We start from the raw sequence: 15584 nt of genomic DNA on the forward strand, positions 1-15584 counted from the left end.
CTGCTACTTCCACCCAGTGGCAAAGCACGCGAATCATGGGCCCCAGTGCAAAAAATTAAAAAGGATCCAACTGTCAGCTAGTACAGTAGGAAAATCCTGCCATAAATTGTGTTCTGTGGACCTTTAAGTGTTCTGGGCCTGGGTGCCACTGCACCTGCTGCACCAGTGATAGCTATCCCACTGCTACTACCACCCATTCATTCCACGGCCACCGCCTTTGATCCCAGCTCAATCCTCGCTGCAAGTTGGCTGATCTTGTGGGTCACATTGAAGGGTTGCTGTTCTTAACCCGGGGTCTGTGATGCCTACTCAGGGGTTCCTGCAGTGTTTAGAAAAATAATATTAGCATATTGATATATTATATATACATAAAAAAGAAAAATGTGAAGAATGAACATTTTAAATTTTATATTGGGGACTGACAACTTCAGTGGGTGTTCTTAGCTGGAGTCATGGGCGCTGCACAAGTGCAGAAAATGGAATCAAGTTTGGACCATTAGTGGCCTCCACTGAAGCACTGGTATGAGGTCTGACAAAAGGGGAGCATCATTAGGAGCAGTAAAAACACAGTGATCTGCTAGACTATCTCATATCATTTAATCTTTTATTGGTAAAACTACATTTTGAAATACTCCAACCTTCCACTTAAAATTAATATTTCATTTTTTGGATATTTTTTGGTTTGTGAATGCAATCAAATACTTAATCATTTGTGTATTTGTTTGGTGTATACTTGTTTCTGTATCATTGTGTATTGCTTTGAGGCCTAAATGGTAGAAACTGCTTAGGCTCAGCTTCCACTAGTGATTCATCGGGGGCCCACAGGGGGAGACAAAATGTCAAGGACTACTGGCCAGGAGGACAGGCGTGAAGAGGTGTATTGTGCTTTAAATGGTTACCTTAGAATCTCTTGTGCAAATATTTTAAACAGCAAGTTATTATTGAGCTAAAGGTGGCAAATACAAAGCAAAATACTAATAAACAAAATTGTTCAAGGCCAGCAAAAAGACTTAAACAGGATAGGCTTGAAAGAAAGTACCAGGTTGAGTAAGCTTTTGTGCTTTGGTGTATAACAGTGCATTGGTTACAAAAATGCCTTTAACTTTAAATATTATGAAAACAAATCTACTTTAATAATTGTACATTGTACCCATTTGTGCCATAAAATGACTTTATTCAAAATTAATGCAACTGCTTTTGAAATTAGCCATAAGCGTCTTTAAACATGCTGCAAAGCACTTCCTCCATGACTTTATTCGGTCCTCTGTTGTTTTCCAAAGCCTACAATTCCGATGATCAAAGGGAAATATATACTAATTCCTTTTGACAGCCTAAAGGTGGCAGCAGAGCTTCTTCAATCGTCTCTATTGTAAATTTAGGACCAACAATGTCATGTATACCAGATCTTTCAAAAACCCTGCCAAATTTCTTTCCCAGGTCCATGTGGGGCTATCTGTGCACTCCAGGTTTTTTCTATGCTTTATGGGATTTGTACTGTAATAAAGAGTAATGGCACACGTGCAATAAATCAACTCTAAGTAGATTAAAAAAAAACAATATCATGAATCAAAACATTAAACAAATTGATCTATCTAGAAAACACCAAAATGTGTCATTATAAGAATTTATTACTCTCATTTGAGATTCTGGAATATACAAAATCATAAACCCTATGTACAATCATCAATGGGTGTCCATTGCAAAACCTATATATAATCTTCGAAACACCAAATAAGATAAGAAAAAAACCTATATATGCATAACATAGTTCATATAACTTAACTTACGCATAACATATTACTGTTATGCGTCCTATTTAAACGCCTCGGACGCTACGAAGAGAAAGTTAAAATAGAAATAGAAAGCGGACTATCGCGAACCCAACTGGCTCTGCTGTAAACATAAAAGATGCACTTGCATCTTGCGATCTACCTTCTCCAATTAACAACACAGGATACTAAACATCAAAAAACGGACTACATTAACTAAAGATAAGTCCAAGGAGAAAAACAACTCCTTAATCTAATGATTATAATATGCTTGGAGCCAGTTCCATATTTGTTTGGATATTTGCATGGCTCTCACCATCTCACAGGAATGTTTTTGTGGTAATTTGAAGTCTATAATAAGGGTTTGGATAAATAATAAAAATGATAACTGATTTGTGTTATTTGGTAATATTGTTTTTAGGAAATATTGGATGGATCTTTATTTAATAAGGAAGTCCTGAGGAAATCCTAGGGGCACTTCCCCGGATGAAACACGTGTTGACAACGGATTATATGAACTATGTTATGCATATATAGGTTTTTTTCTTATCTTATTTGGTGTTTCGAAGATTATATATAGGTTTTGCAATGGACACCCATTTATGATTGTACATAGGGTTTATGATTTTGTATATTCCAGAATCTCAAATGAGAGTAATAAATTCTTATAATGACACATTTTGGTGTTTTCTAGATAGATCAATTTGTTTAATGTTTTGATTCATGATATTGTTTTTTTTTAATCTACTTAGAGTTGATTTATTGCACGTGTGCCATTACTCTTTATTACAGTATTAGGATATCCCATTGAGATATCGTGGAGGTAACTTTTGGAGGGTGGTTACCTGAGTTTTTGGGCACCGTGGTAGTGGAGTTACTTGAAATTCCAATTGTTAGAAGTAGGAGCGCCATTTACTCACCATTTCACCCTCGTCTTTTGGATTATATTATTTTATGGGATTTGTAGGCTTCTATGAACCATGATGAACCAGTCCTACAAATACGGGAATACAAGAGAAACACTTGCCCAGACCAGCTACCCTTATTGCTCTAAATGTGGCTGCTACACACTTGTGCACTTTATCTATGGAACTACTCAACCCGTATATGATGTGTTGGTAGTCCTCAGCAGTACATGCATCAGAGGGCTCTCAGGTTTCCTAGACAAATGGAGTAGCTTCTCCGCTTCAGGTTTCTTCTTTGCATTGTAGGACTTGTGGTCCTGATTTTATATTAGAATAAGCAGGACTAGAAGTTCCAAAATGCAATGCAAAAACCTTGGCTAGATGAGCTACTTATGTGTGGACCTGAGAAACATGAGAGCTTTGGTATCACTGATCCCACAAATATGGGCCCAGGCCTTAATGACACAAAGCTTTTAGCAGCCCTGTGGTACTCCTTCAGTATCCCTCCCATTAGTGTAGCTCCTCACCTCACTCTTGGCCCACGCTGCCAGAGCTGCAGCACAACAGATCACAAGTGGCAGGGTGCTTGGTGTGCATCTTCAGGGCTGGTCCAGCGTGGACACCGAGGTTTCAGCTTCATTGAAGAAAAGTTATTAGTCTATATTAGGACTGCGATACCTGGAGTATATTTTCATTATTCTTAGATGTGATTGAGCCACTGAAGGCTCAAGCCAGATTAATGGGTCAGGCTCAGCTCAAGGTCCTCTTGGATCTTCGACCCCAAAACGACTTGAGCTTCTGACTTTCACCTATGCTGTAACCTCATACACCAAGAATTAAACACAATTAGCCTTTGATGTAAGACTGCTGAGAGAAAGAATTATCCATCTAGCAGATGAATTGCACAAATTGAAGCCAGAAAACCTGGGATCAGTCCCTGCTTCCCTGATTGACCAAACAGTGTGATCCTTGGCAAATATTTTGTTTCCCTTTCCCTCCTTTTTCTTCAATAATACATATGAGATCACCTTGAAATATGTGAGGTCAGTATGTGTGCTGTGCAAAATCATCTCTTGCTTTTGATTTAATAAACTATAATATTGCTCTATGGATATTAGAAATGTAGGCCACAAATAGGATGCATATGATAAGTAGCTTGCCTCTTAGTTCAGTTGTGCCATTCTCGTCAGGGTAGGGGGCATGAATATTTCTAAGTTCATATTTAAGAACTACCTTTTTAATAGGAACCTGTAGTTTGTAATTCTTCATTATATGACGTCGCTGGTCCTACTTAGGTGCCGCCCAGGGGCATCAATGTCAGTTCTTTTCTTTCCATGCCAGCACAATGCTACTGCTTGCATGATTTACATTCCAAACACTTCCATGGCTCAGGTCATGCACAAGCTCTTAGAGCCTAGCCCATCTTATCTGTGGCTCATCTCTCCGGATTGATTTGTTGGATCCTCCACCACCTCTGAACATCCTTGGTATTGAAGACAAGTGATAGACACACGGGTAGTATTGGGTGAATCCACTGGGCTTCTTCAAGAAACTGACTGTAATGCGGTAGGTCAATCAAACAATCAATCAAACAGGATTTGTAAAGCACAACTCAAAAACTTGAATATGCACCTCTTCTGCACGGGGAGCCAGTGAAGTTGCCTGAGCTGTGGTGTGACATGGGATTGTCAGGGAAGGTTGAGGATGAGTCTGGCTGAGGCATTCTGTATGGTCTGAAGTCTCTGTAAGAGTTGCAAGGCGATTCCTACGTAGAGGGTTTTGCCGTAGTCCAGTCAACTGGTGATGAGGGCCTGTGTCATGGTGCATTTTATGCACGGGGGTAGCCACTTGAAGATCTTACGTATCATGCACATAGTGAAGAAGCAGGCGAAGGAGACAGTGCTAATCTGTGATTCTACCGTGAGACTGTTGTCAATGATGATTCCGAGGTTTCTGGCATGTTCTGAGGGAGTGGACGCAGGTCCTAGTTCTGAAGGCCACCAGGAGTTGTTTCATGAATAGGTACACAGCCACTCAGTATATATGGGTCAGTACTCTCTACAGTGCGAATTAAGGAGATGGCAGCTAGTCCGGTCTCCATAAAACACTGAAGGCCAATGGGGCAGACTAAGCCAGATTTGCATGAGATCTCACTCTAAAAATACCTCACCTGTCAGTGAGCTGCAAGGAGCACTGCCACCTGGTTGCAAATAGTCAGCTTTATTTTCTCTTAGCTGCTGCCTACAGAAGCTCTGCCATGTGGCAGGCATTTGCCTGGTAATCTCCAATCCTTGCGGGAATGCTGAGACAGTAATAGTCAGCATTAGTTTAATAGTTCAATGTGTGATGCGTGGCACTTGGCAGAGCTCTGTGCAGGCCAAACTGCAGGAGCAGAGCACTGCACTGGTGCCCGTGTGCATCCATTTTCCAAGCCAGGAGACAGCTGTTCCTGTGGCAGCGATCCAAATCCATCTGATTTTAATATGGCTGGTTCCTGTCTGTGTTTGGAATGGTAGTCACAAAAGTGATAGCCTAGATTGCCTTCCCAGAGTAATTACCAGTGGCAGAGTTTCATTGGGGCAGTTCACTCACCACATTTTATTGTCCTCAATGGAACTTTCTATGTGCTACTCTATTCCCACATATAAGTCCTTTGCTCACTGTTCTTTTGGACGCAAGGTGCACACTACTGACAAGGCCCAAATAGGCTGAAACCGATTTGAAGTTGCTTTTATTCCCATCCCAGAAGGGAAATGGCCAAGCAGTTTAGGCTGGACAGGACCATGATTGATTTACATATGGTTGGTGCAAAAATATGGATTGTGGCCCAGAGTAACTACCAGTGGTTTATCTTAATTCAAGTAATCCACACACCAAATATTTGTTGTCATAATCTTTATTGTGACAATAACTTTAATGCTTACTTTAGCCCAATCCCTAGACCTTACTTCAAACCTAAACCAGAGAACTCAAACCACAAGTGTAATCCCAACCCTAACAGTAGATTTAAAATTTAACGTAAACCTAACCCTAAACTTGAACACAACCGTAACCACCTACAACCTTTAGTTTTATGGTGTAGTATACCTATCTCTAACCCTAATACAATACTTAACCTCAACCCTTATCCTAACGTTAATACTAAATGTAAGCATAAACCAAAAGTCAGACAGAGCCCTATACACTGCATTAACATAATCACAACACTTAACTTTATACTAAATCTTAAAACAACTCTAAACTTAAACCCAGCCACAAATTTAAAAATCACAAAACCCTAACCCCTGATATATAGTAATTGCTTTTCTTGATAGTTGAGGTGTTCTGAGCAATGACCTGCACATTGCAAGTTTCTTTAGAGTTGATGTTGTTTGTTGGGCTTCATAGTATTGGATCCTGTAAAAGATTTCAAATGCAGTGCTTAATTTATATTTTGTTGCAGGCCTGCTGGGCCTAGGCCAGAATTCTGAATACTATCCTTAAGTGGTGACTTTCAGTATTTCTGAGAAATAGAATGCATTATTTTACACTTTTTGAAAGAATACAAATGCACACAGTTGATTAGCATCAAGTGGTGCACTTCATAGGTATCAGGCGCCCTCGTAATTGGGCAAAAAGCATCATTGCACATTACTTGTGCATTATTACCTACTTTCAGATTGTGGACTGTTTATGGTGCTCTTGGCGTGAAAGTACTGGTGCAAGGGATCCAACACTGATCGTTCAACTCATGTGGATTATGATCCCTAGAATCCCTGGCATGTGATTGACACATTGTGTCACTTCCGGTTGTGATGAAGAAACCAGACTTCACTGCTCCATACCTGCTAAAGGGACTCATGCCCTAAATCTACTTCCTAGTAAGTGGTTTCTGGGGTAGTTCCTTTTCTGTAATTCCATCCTTATTGCTGCCAATCCTGACTGTTTCCATGAGTCTTATTCTATTGGTGTTGATACTAAAGTACTCTGCTTTGGGTGCATGCTGGGTCCTTTGCCTACTTCATTGAGTTGCCCATCTTCCTCATTGTATTTTCAAATGGTTGTTCTCTTGCCCTCACTTACTGCAGCCAAACTAACTGTAGTAAGTGTTTAGGTAAACTCAATTACTTATAGTTAGATTTTGGTTGATAAACTGATATGAACTGATGTTGTCAATTAATGTATATGAACCCTGATATAATAGGTAGTGTAACCACACTTAAATCAACTTATATGGACTCCTGTCCTCACAATAGCTTTGAATTCAAGTAGTTATTGAGTGTAACACTTCACATTAGTGTACAATTTAGATTGTTGGCTACATCTCATCTGACCATTACCAGCTGTACTCTGCCTGCCTCTGACACAGGTTCCAGATAAATCCCTATCACCTTGCCCCATTTTCCATTTTTCTTCTGCAACATTCTTCATTATGTACACATAGCACAGTGCATTACATGGCTTGTTCACAATTGGTCTGCATAGTGGATGTTTTTCATAGCTGAGTTTGACCCGGTGAAAACTGCATGTTGGGGAAAAAATGCCAGAGGTTCTTCTTGTCATTGAGGTTTGTATCAATGGGCTAGAGTCCCACTCAAGTCCAGAAATTAAAACATTTATAGGTTTCCATCTCCCTGGGCAGGTACAAAAAAGTGTTACAGGCACACACATCCCAAAAGATATGTCTAGGATAATGCAAATCACATTTGGGGCCATAAATATTTACAAAATCTATCATACTCTTTTGAGGAGCATTGTGTTGAGAGCGCACAGTGAAGTAAATGGCATTCAGTTAGTAAAGTTGTCAAAGATTTTTCCCCATTGGTCATATGGATCTTTGTTAGCTGACATGAAGCATTGAAAGGGAGTTGACATCAATAATACATTTCAGACTTGTTAAGACAGTGTGACTCCACAATAAGGACCAGGAATCACCAAATGAAGTTAACAAAGGCTTTACTGCAGGTTATTGATCAATCCAGTATACAGGCATGCCAATAATATATTCAAAAGATACAACAATACAGCTGGCAAGATGAAATATCTCAATAGGTTCAACCGTAACAAGATCAAGTACAGAATAAACACAGCCACAGCAATACAGAAATGGAGAATAAGAAATAGATGTTCCATAAAGAACCTTCTCTTCTTTCTCCTAAACATAGGAAACTTACACCGTAATCAAATCGAGGCTGTAATGTGGGAGCAAGGAATGTTAGGAAGGTCTCAGGAAGGTGTCCGCATCATATCTTTTTCCACACCACCAGGAACCAATCATTTAATTTCTAATGATGTGCAATTGCAATATCATTTAGGTTTCCCATCCCAGCCAAAACTTAGACAGTTACTGGAACCTTGAACATCTCTCGTTCCTGGTACACGATGAACAGGAAGCTTCTTCTGTTTGTTAAGTCTCCAAGGTCCATTCCAATTTTTTCTCTTCCCAAGCCTCACCATCAACAGTCTAATACAAACAATACTCCTTTTCCTTCACTAAAGAAAATCATACAAATGCTCCTGCAGACAAAGAACATGCTAACACAGGAAAATGCATTTCAAAATGACGCCTGTAGTCAGGCTACTTTAACTAAGCATTTGATATGCACTTTGAATTCATGATTATCCATGCATGTGTGTAACTTTCAAAATAAATGTAAAATGTTAATAATAAAATAAATACATGATTACATAAGTAAATATAACTTGATGTATAAGTGTAAAACATGAATAAAGAATACATGTAAATATATTTCAATTAAATATTAGTGCACAAGTGTATAAATATTTAGGAACATATGTACAAGCCCATGCGCTGCTAATGCGTCAATTTTCTTGACGATCCGGCAGCGCATAGTGCAGGACCATATCCATGAGGCAAAGCAAAGCCTCTTTGCTTGGCTTTACATGGCCTCATAGATATGCACAAGTCACTGCCTTGCCTTACTCTGCATCAGGGGGCGTTCCAAGAGTGTTGCAGTGGGTTTTCCCATGCAACATCCATAGATTTTGACGCTGCCTCAGATTTACTAAATGACGTAAACCTGGGACAGTAACAAAACCATACGCCTCCACAGGGGTGACGTAACAAGGAGAAATATGAGATATCCCTTCCTGCACAAAACTATCCTGCATGCAACACAGACACCCTTGCACCATGGTGCATTGGCACTAGACACCAAATTATGCTCCGGCACTGGGTGAAAGGACAGGAATGGACCGTATTTCATGAATAAGGCATAGGGCAGGGCAGAAAAAAGACTTGAGGCGCTGCTGTGTGTCAATATGTTGTAAATATACCCCTTAGTTTCTACAATAATTACATTTCATTAGCATGTTTAACTGTTTCACGCATGTTAATATGATTAAGGCGCACAATGAGTATGATGTCAAATATGAATGCATAATTGCACACTTGGACGTGTAAAGAATGAAGTCTAAATTGCGTTACTCCAATGTCTGGGCATGTGCTTGTTCTCTGGCAGTCACAATCTAATGGATCAGGATCAAGTTACTACCTAGAATCAAATGTGTGTGCAGCCAGGCACTCTTGTCTCATATGCAACAATCCTATATCTTCGACCTTCATATGTTTTAATCACGTCAGCTCGATGACACCAGATAGGCTACCACCAGATAGGCTACTCTTCGCAAAAGAAGGATACCATTATAAAAGCCACGGCTCTGTAAATTGGTGGCAGAATGAAATACCAGATTTTTTAAATAAATTCAGTGATGTTTGTGCAACCAGTAATTATGGCCTCTTCTTGCTTGCAGGAAAGTTCTGGTGTGACGGTGTGTGGTGGTAAAATCTACATCCTGGGCGGAAGAGATGAGAATGGTGAAGGCACTGATACAGCTTTCACTTTCAACCCCGCAGTCGGGAAACTCGAAGACGAGCCGCCTCTGCAGCGCTGTATCAGCTACCACGGATGTGTGACCATCCTCCAGGGTGCCGGGCGGTGACCACTCCCATGGCGCTGTCACATGATCAGAGATACTGTTTAAAACTGTGCCATATGTGTCTACGGAGGGCCATTGCCCCTCTTTCTTTCAAGCTGTAGTAAGCTGAACAAAGACCAGCAGGTTTTAGCCAAATTAGGACACCCATGACAAAAGAGACGTTGGGTGTTTCTATATTTTTAATTTCTTAGGAAACTTCAACTACAAACTACATGTTTAATGTGGGAAAATCAGTACTAGTGCTCTCTCAGAAAAACTCATTTTATTGACCTCCTACTACAGTATAAAGGTAATGGGATTGGTTTTAACTTTGTGGTTATACTTTGCCCTCTCAAAAGTTTGAATTCCAGTTCCATCCTGGAAATGTATGTGGTGCTGAGGAAATCTTTTCCCTCCCTGAGCTGCAGCTCAAAAGAAGTCCATTTAAGCAATTTGTGGTCTGACATCCACTACTGCTTAATGTTTGGTGATCCCTTTAAGCTGGTATTTGACACTCTGGGAACAGTATAATTTAGATTTGGTGCCTGACTTCTCTCGTAGTCCTGTTGTGTGTATGACAGAGCACTGAGGATCAGCCAACCAACTCAGGTCAGACATTTCAAGGACTAGGTGTGGTGGCTATGTAGACATTGCGGGGAGGGGAGAGCATACTGGACCTCCTTCAAAAATCTTATCATAAGAAAGCAGAAAAAGGTCACATATAATTGCAAAGGAGAAGAGATTATCTCTTATTTCAAAAACTATGTTTTATTGGAATTTCCTTGAAATCAGAGAGCAGACTAGTCAATTGTGTACTTTCTTACACTTCATTGTGCAATCATTTTTAAAATCCACAAATAAAAAGGAGTACTAAGGTAGTCCAAAGAAATGTCCGTGAGTGTTCAAAAAATCCAGTAATACTAAAAATTTCTAATCATATAAAAATAAGTCTTTCTTAACAATCCAATGAAGCGGAAGCCGTGATATTGTATTAGAATCCAAAATTGTTTCTTTATCCTTTTAATGATCATTCAGCATCAGCCCAGCCAACAAGTTTTGGACCCTAGACGGGACTTCATCAGGGTTCATCAGGGATTCTTCTTCTATAGCACGCCAAACAACGTCATGTTTCCTTTTCTGCAGTGGGTCCTGTGTATGTTTCAAAGAAGGGGAGGCTCTGCAGAGAGGAGATATCATGTCCTTCTTTGCAACATGCACAGGTCCCACTGCCGAAAAGGAAACATGAGTGATGTTTGTCATGTGCTATAGAAAAAGATTCATCTAAGAAACAGTAAAAAGTGAGTAAAAAACCCTAATGAAGTCATGTATAGGGCATGAGACGTGTTGGCTGGGCTGATGCTGAATGATCATTAAAGAAATAAAGAAACAATTTTGGATTGAAACAAAATATCATGGCTTCCGCTTCTCTGGATTTTTAGGAAAGGCTGGATTTTTATACAATAATACTTATAAGAAATGTTCTAGTATTATTGGATTTTTTTGAACACTCAAGGAAATTTCTTTGGACTACCCTAGCACTCTCTTTTATGTATGGATTTTGGTATTGGGTATATGGTCTCTGAACAATAGGACCATTTGGAGGTAGAGTGCTGTATCCTTTCACTCTAAGCACTAACACATGTGCAGCTGCTTGGTGGCCAATATTGCTCTTTCATTAGTTTTTTTTAGTAATTTCTATTCAGTGTTACTGATAATGTCAGCAAGAAATACTACAGTATTTATTAATACAAGGTGTACATGGGACCATAGCGTCCAAGGTAGATGTTTGCATGTGAAGCCAGGTGGGAATTAGGGGTGAGGTCAAGTTTTATGAAGGCACGAGCAAAACATATTTTGTTGTTTACCCCGCTACCTTTCCACTAGCATCAATCATTTGTTTTTCGTTACCTACTTGAAGTCTTTTGCCTTCATGTTTTCCACTAGTGGTGACACTCAAGGGCAGCTGCCTTACACTTGTCTTAATGCGACATCAAACACATTTGTACCACTGCCTCTGGTACTCCGTTCAATATCACTAAATATAGCTGCTATGAAATCCTTAGGTAGAGTGACTTTCATCAATGTATACCCCTCAGTTTAAGCGGTTCATTAATATAGATTTATCTCTGGCTTCCCCATTGAATGAATCATTAATATGTTACACTACTACCCAATCAAAGCATCTTTCATACGTGCCAAAGCACCCATCATACCTTGTGAATCAAGAGTCCAATATTCCAAAGGTAGGAATAAGACAGAGTTACTAATGGAGCAAAATGTTGGGATTCACAAAACGTTTTAGCGTATTAAGCACTGAGGAAATCACAATACACTTGTTTTACTCTTGGAAATACATGAGCAGGTCACATCTAAGACTGGAATGAGAAACAACTATTCTGAGAAAATGTTTTGTGAATCAGATCTGGAAATCCAGATGTAATTGATCCCCAAGTCAGGAGTAGAACACATCATCTCACAGAATAGGCTTTGCAAATGGAGCCTAGGGTGTCAGGGATGTGTAGGGCCTGTGATTAAAACACAAGTGACAGAAACAGACTTTTAATTCGTGTAGCAGGGCAAATAGCATAGTCGGTTCATGGCAGCATATCTGCTGACCTACAGAATAAGGGAACTCAAAGGATGTGTTCACCTTCTCCTGATTTTATCGAATTTTTTAACTACATTGCTTGCCAGGCACTTGTTAGCCTACCCCTGAATGGAATTAAAAATATCTAGAAAATTAAGCAATGTAAGAGACTGGACATTACATCAGGTGGTGTGAACAAGAATCTACTGTCATATAGCTATGATCCACAAAGTTATTTTGTGCAACTCTTTATAACACCATGAAGCGTGTGTAAGTTCTAACACTTCTATGTCATGAAGTAGAACAGTTGGTCCATGGGCATTATTTTCTTAAATGTTTGTCTGAGTGAAGAAAAATCAGGGAATATATATATAAACTCACCCCTTTACATTAAATTCCCTATTCTACTCAGTATTCAAAATATTCAATTGTTATGTAGCATATACGCTAATTACAAAGTAATAGGAAAGATTTGAAGGGCTATCAATGAAGCACTGCTCAACATTTTCTTCTTATCTTTTCATTGTTGAAAGGCAAGATGTTATGGAGCCATTGTGACCAATGACCCACCCTTCTGCTTATAGTTGAACTGGCATGGTGTCAATTTAACGAGATAGCTCACATTGGAAGCTACATCACTCCAAGAGACTTGGGTCTTACATTAGAAAAGATCACAAAAAGAGCTACTGCAATAGCAGGTAATTGACCTTGCCAGTATATCTGATGTTACATCAGCAATTCTTTTAGTATACCAATGTATTATTTGTACTGGGCTTGCAATGAAACAAATCAGTCGGTTCGAATTAACATCTGGTATGACTCTTGGACTTATTCTCCGTTGTAGGTGTTGACTTGCTGAATGCTGATTGGCTACTCCTAGAAGCTCTCTATGTAACTTGTTGCTCTCATTCATTACATTTTGAAACAGTGCACTTTATAACACTCTGGGGTCATTTTCCACAATATATAGTTTAGTAAACTCTTCACTATTCACTCAGTCCTTCAGAACATCTTTCTCTCACTCAGGCCATATTTAAACTTTTTTAGCGCTGTATTTGCATCATTTTTTGACGCAAACTTCCAAAATATAATTGTATTTTGGAAGTTTGTGACGTTTTTGCGTCAAAAAGAGGTGCAAATGCGGCGCTAAAAAAGTATAAATACGGGCCTCCGTTTTTTGAGCTGATCTTCTTTGCCTCCCCATTCATGAGTCCCCTGTATATATCTACATGTTTTATTTTACAGTCGCTCACTCATTGGTGAATGTGAATCTTTAGGTCTGGCTTGACTGCGTTACCAATTCTTCAAACAAGCAATGGAATATTTAAGAGGTCTGGCTTGCATTTTGAGCAATGACTAAAAAGGTGTTAAAAAAACACTTGCAGCGAAACAAGACAAAATAAAAAATGGTTGCTTTCTGTTTAAAATACACCTATGAAATAAAAAAGTCTATGTATAATAATGATTTGCCCTTTTGAAATGTGAAATAATCACTGAGGCATTCCAGTGCCTGTACTCCTTAGTAGGGAGAGTGATACTCCAAACAGCCAACAGCATGGAGAGAGTGCAGTACTCCTCTGGGGGGAGCCAGAACTCACTCCATGGATGTGTTAAATAATTGGTAACAGTACGTCTTGTAGACAGCTGTAGTGTAAAGCAGGACCTAAATATACACACATATTGCTCCACCTAAAGCAGTATTACTCTGCCACCCAGTGCTATTGCTGGTAGGCATATCTCTCTGACTTCCATGAAATACTTCAAAGCGAATCCATGAGAGACTGAAAAGTATTTGAGAAATGCACTCAGTCATCAGGCTGTTTTTCACATTAATTCCTTTATTTCCTGTATCAAATCTTGTTCCACACTGGACAATGGGAAGGTCTGTAGAGTTCGATTTTTAACTCCCAGACAAGTTCATCTTTAAAAAGGCCCCAATTAAAAGGAAAAGAAAACACAAGGAATAAAAAACATCTGGCAATTGATTAAAGATGAGCATACATACAGAAGTGTTTACCAAGGTACTAAACTTCTCCTGACATCAGGAAGGAGACAAGAAACAAGCAAAGTGTTACAGAAGCAGAATCCAGTAGATGATCCTACTGCTAGAAGTCAAAATCAGGGACAAATGTAGAAGCAAGGGAGTGAAGGACACAATGAAATATATAAGAACACACATGTTGAGGTGCATCCATCACTTGGAAATGCTTCCTTCTTCATAATTCATCCAGTTATTGGCAGCACAGAAAAATACTCTACTTCTTGAATTACGAAGCTTGACAACCGTCCTCTGAACAGACTCTCATTTTGTTAAGGGCCGCTACAGAGGCTTGTCGATGCTCATTTCCTGAAAACCAGGACATTCTTTTGGTACACAATGAAGCCGTTCAAGATTTGCATCCTTTGCCCAATGCTGAATTCTGTAGACCCTCTGTCGCCCTTTGTGCCTGTACAGTGGCGGCTGGCTTATGTTTACAGCAGGGGGCAGGGGACACAATAATAATAATAAAAAATAAAAAAAGTTGCTTACCTGCAGGCGTCTTCCTCGCGGCGTCCTGCTCCTGGAAGCTCCATAGCTCGGGACCAGGAAACACCACTAACCAATCCTGACGCTGCTTTCATGCTGGCTACCAGCATGAAAGCAGCATCAGTATTGGTCGAGCGGGTTCTTTCGGTACTCACAAGAGCAGTGGAGGCCTGTGCATGTGTGGCTGGCCATTGAAAGGCAGCCGGCCAAAGGGACATGTTCACTTTAAACAAGTGCACAGCTTCCTGCTGCCACTCTGCAGCAATTGCCATGCCCCGACCTGAGACTCGGTTCAGGACGGGGCGCTGAAAAATAAAATGGTAATAAACAAAGTTTTTTTATCATTTTATTTTTCCATTATGGGGGGATTTGTTTGGCAGGGCGAAGCTCCTCCACCCACATGGAGGAGCCGCCCCTGTGCCTGTATCTCTGGCCAGATCATGGAACAGCCTAGGTCACCACAAGTTTAAAGACATTAGATTGGCCTAGGCGGCACAGATGTATAGCCATTTATTGAGTACTGCATCTAACAACAAGCTGTTGATCATTGTGGTAAGCACTCCCTCCTCTCCTGAATGCATGTACCTTTTGGAAAATTCCTGGCACACCTCTTCCCACAGGTGCAACACTTCTATACAGAAAGCAATTCCTGTTTTATACTTTTTCAGCATTGACAAAGTCAACAGGGCAGGCTTTGATGAGATAAACTGCATTTGTCCTTGCAGCGCCTGTAAACAGCTTGTATGAATGTGTGTGTTTATATACATAAGCGCATTAAGGTCAGACATATTGGTTTTACCAGTGCTTGTTTTATTCCTGGTGCCGTGTTCAACAGACATTTCAGTGTCCGCTGAACAGGTAGTCATACAAGAAAAATC

At 39.9% G+C, this 15584-nt stretch overlaps 1 protein-coding gene across 3 annotated transcripts in view; it reads left to right on the top strand.

The window, feature by feature from the left end:
* Positions 1 to 14674, top strand: part of KLHL35 (kelch like family member 35) — a 91088-nt gene extending 76414 nt beyond the window's left edge. For 2 of the 3 annotated variants that reach the window (XM_069203871.1, XM_069203869.1), the window contains one exon: positions 9428 to 14119. In XM_069203871.1, coding sequence (XP_069059972.1) covers positions 9428 to 9616 — 189 coding nt within the window. In that variant the 3' untranslated portion in view covers positions 9617 to 14119. Of the gene's footprint in view, positions 1 to 9427 lie in introns of all 3 variants that reach the window. The other variant, XM_069203870.1, reaches the window with a different exon arrangement.
* Positions 14675 to 15584: the final 910 nt, after the last annotated feature.

This window comes from Pleurodeles waltl, chromosome 8 (genome assembly GCF_031143425.1).
Source record: "Pleurodeles waltl isolate 20211129_DDA chromosome 8, aPleWal1.hap1.20221129, whole genome shotgun sequence".
Taxonomy (NCBI): Eukaryota; Metazoa; Chordata; class Amphibia; order Caudata; family Salamandridae; genus Pleurodeles; species Pleurodeles waltl.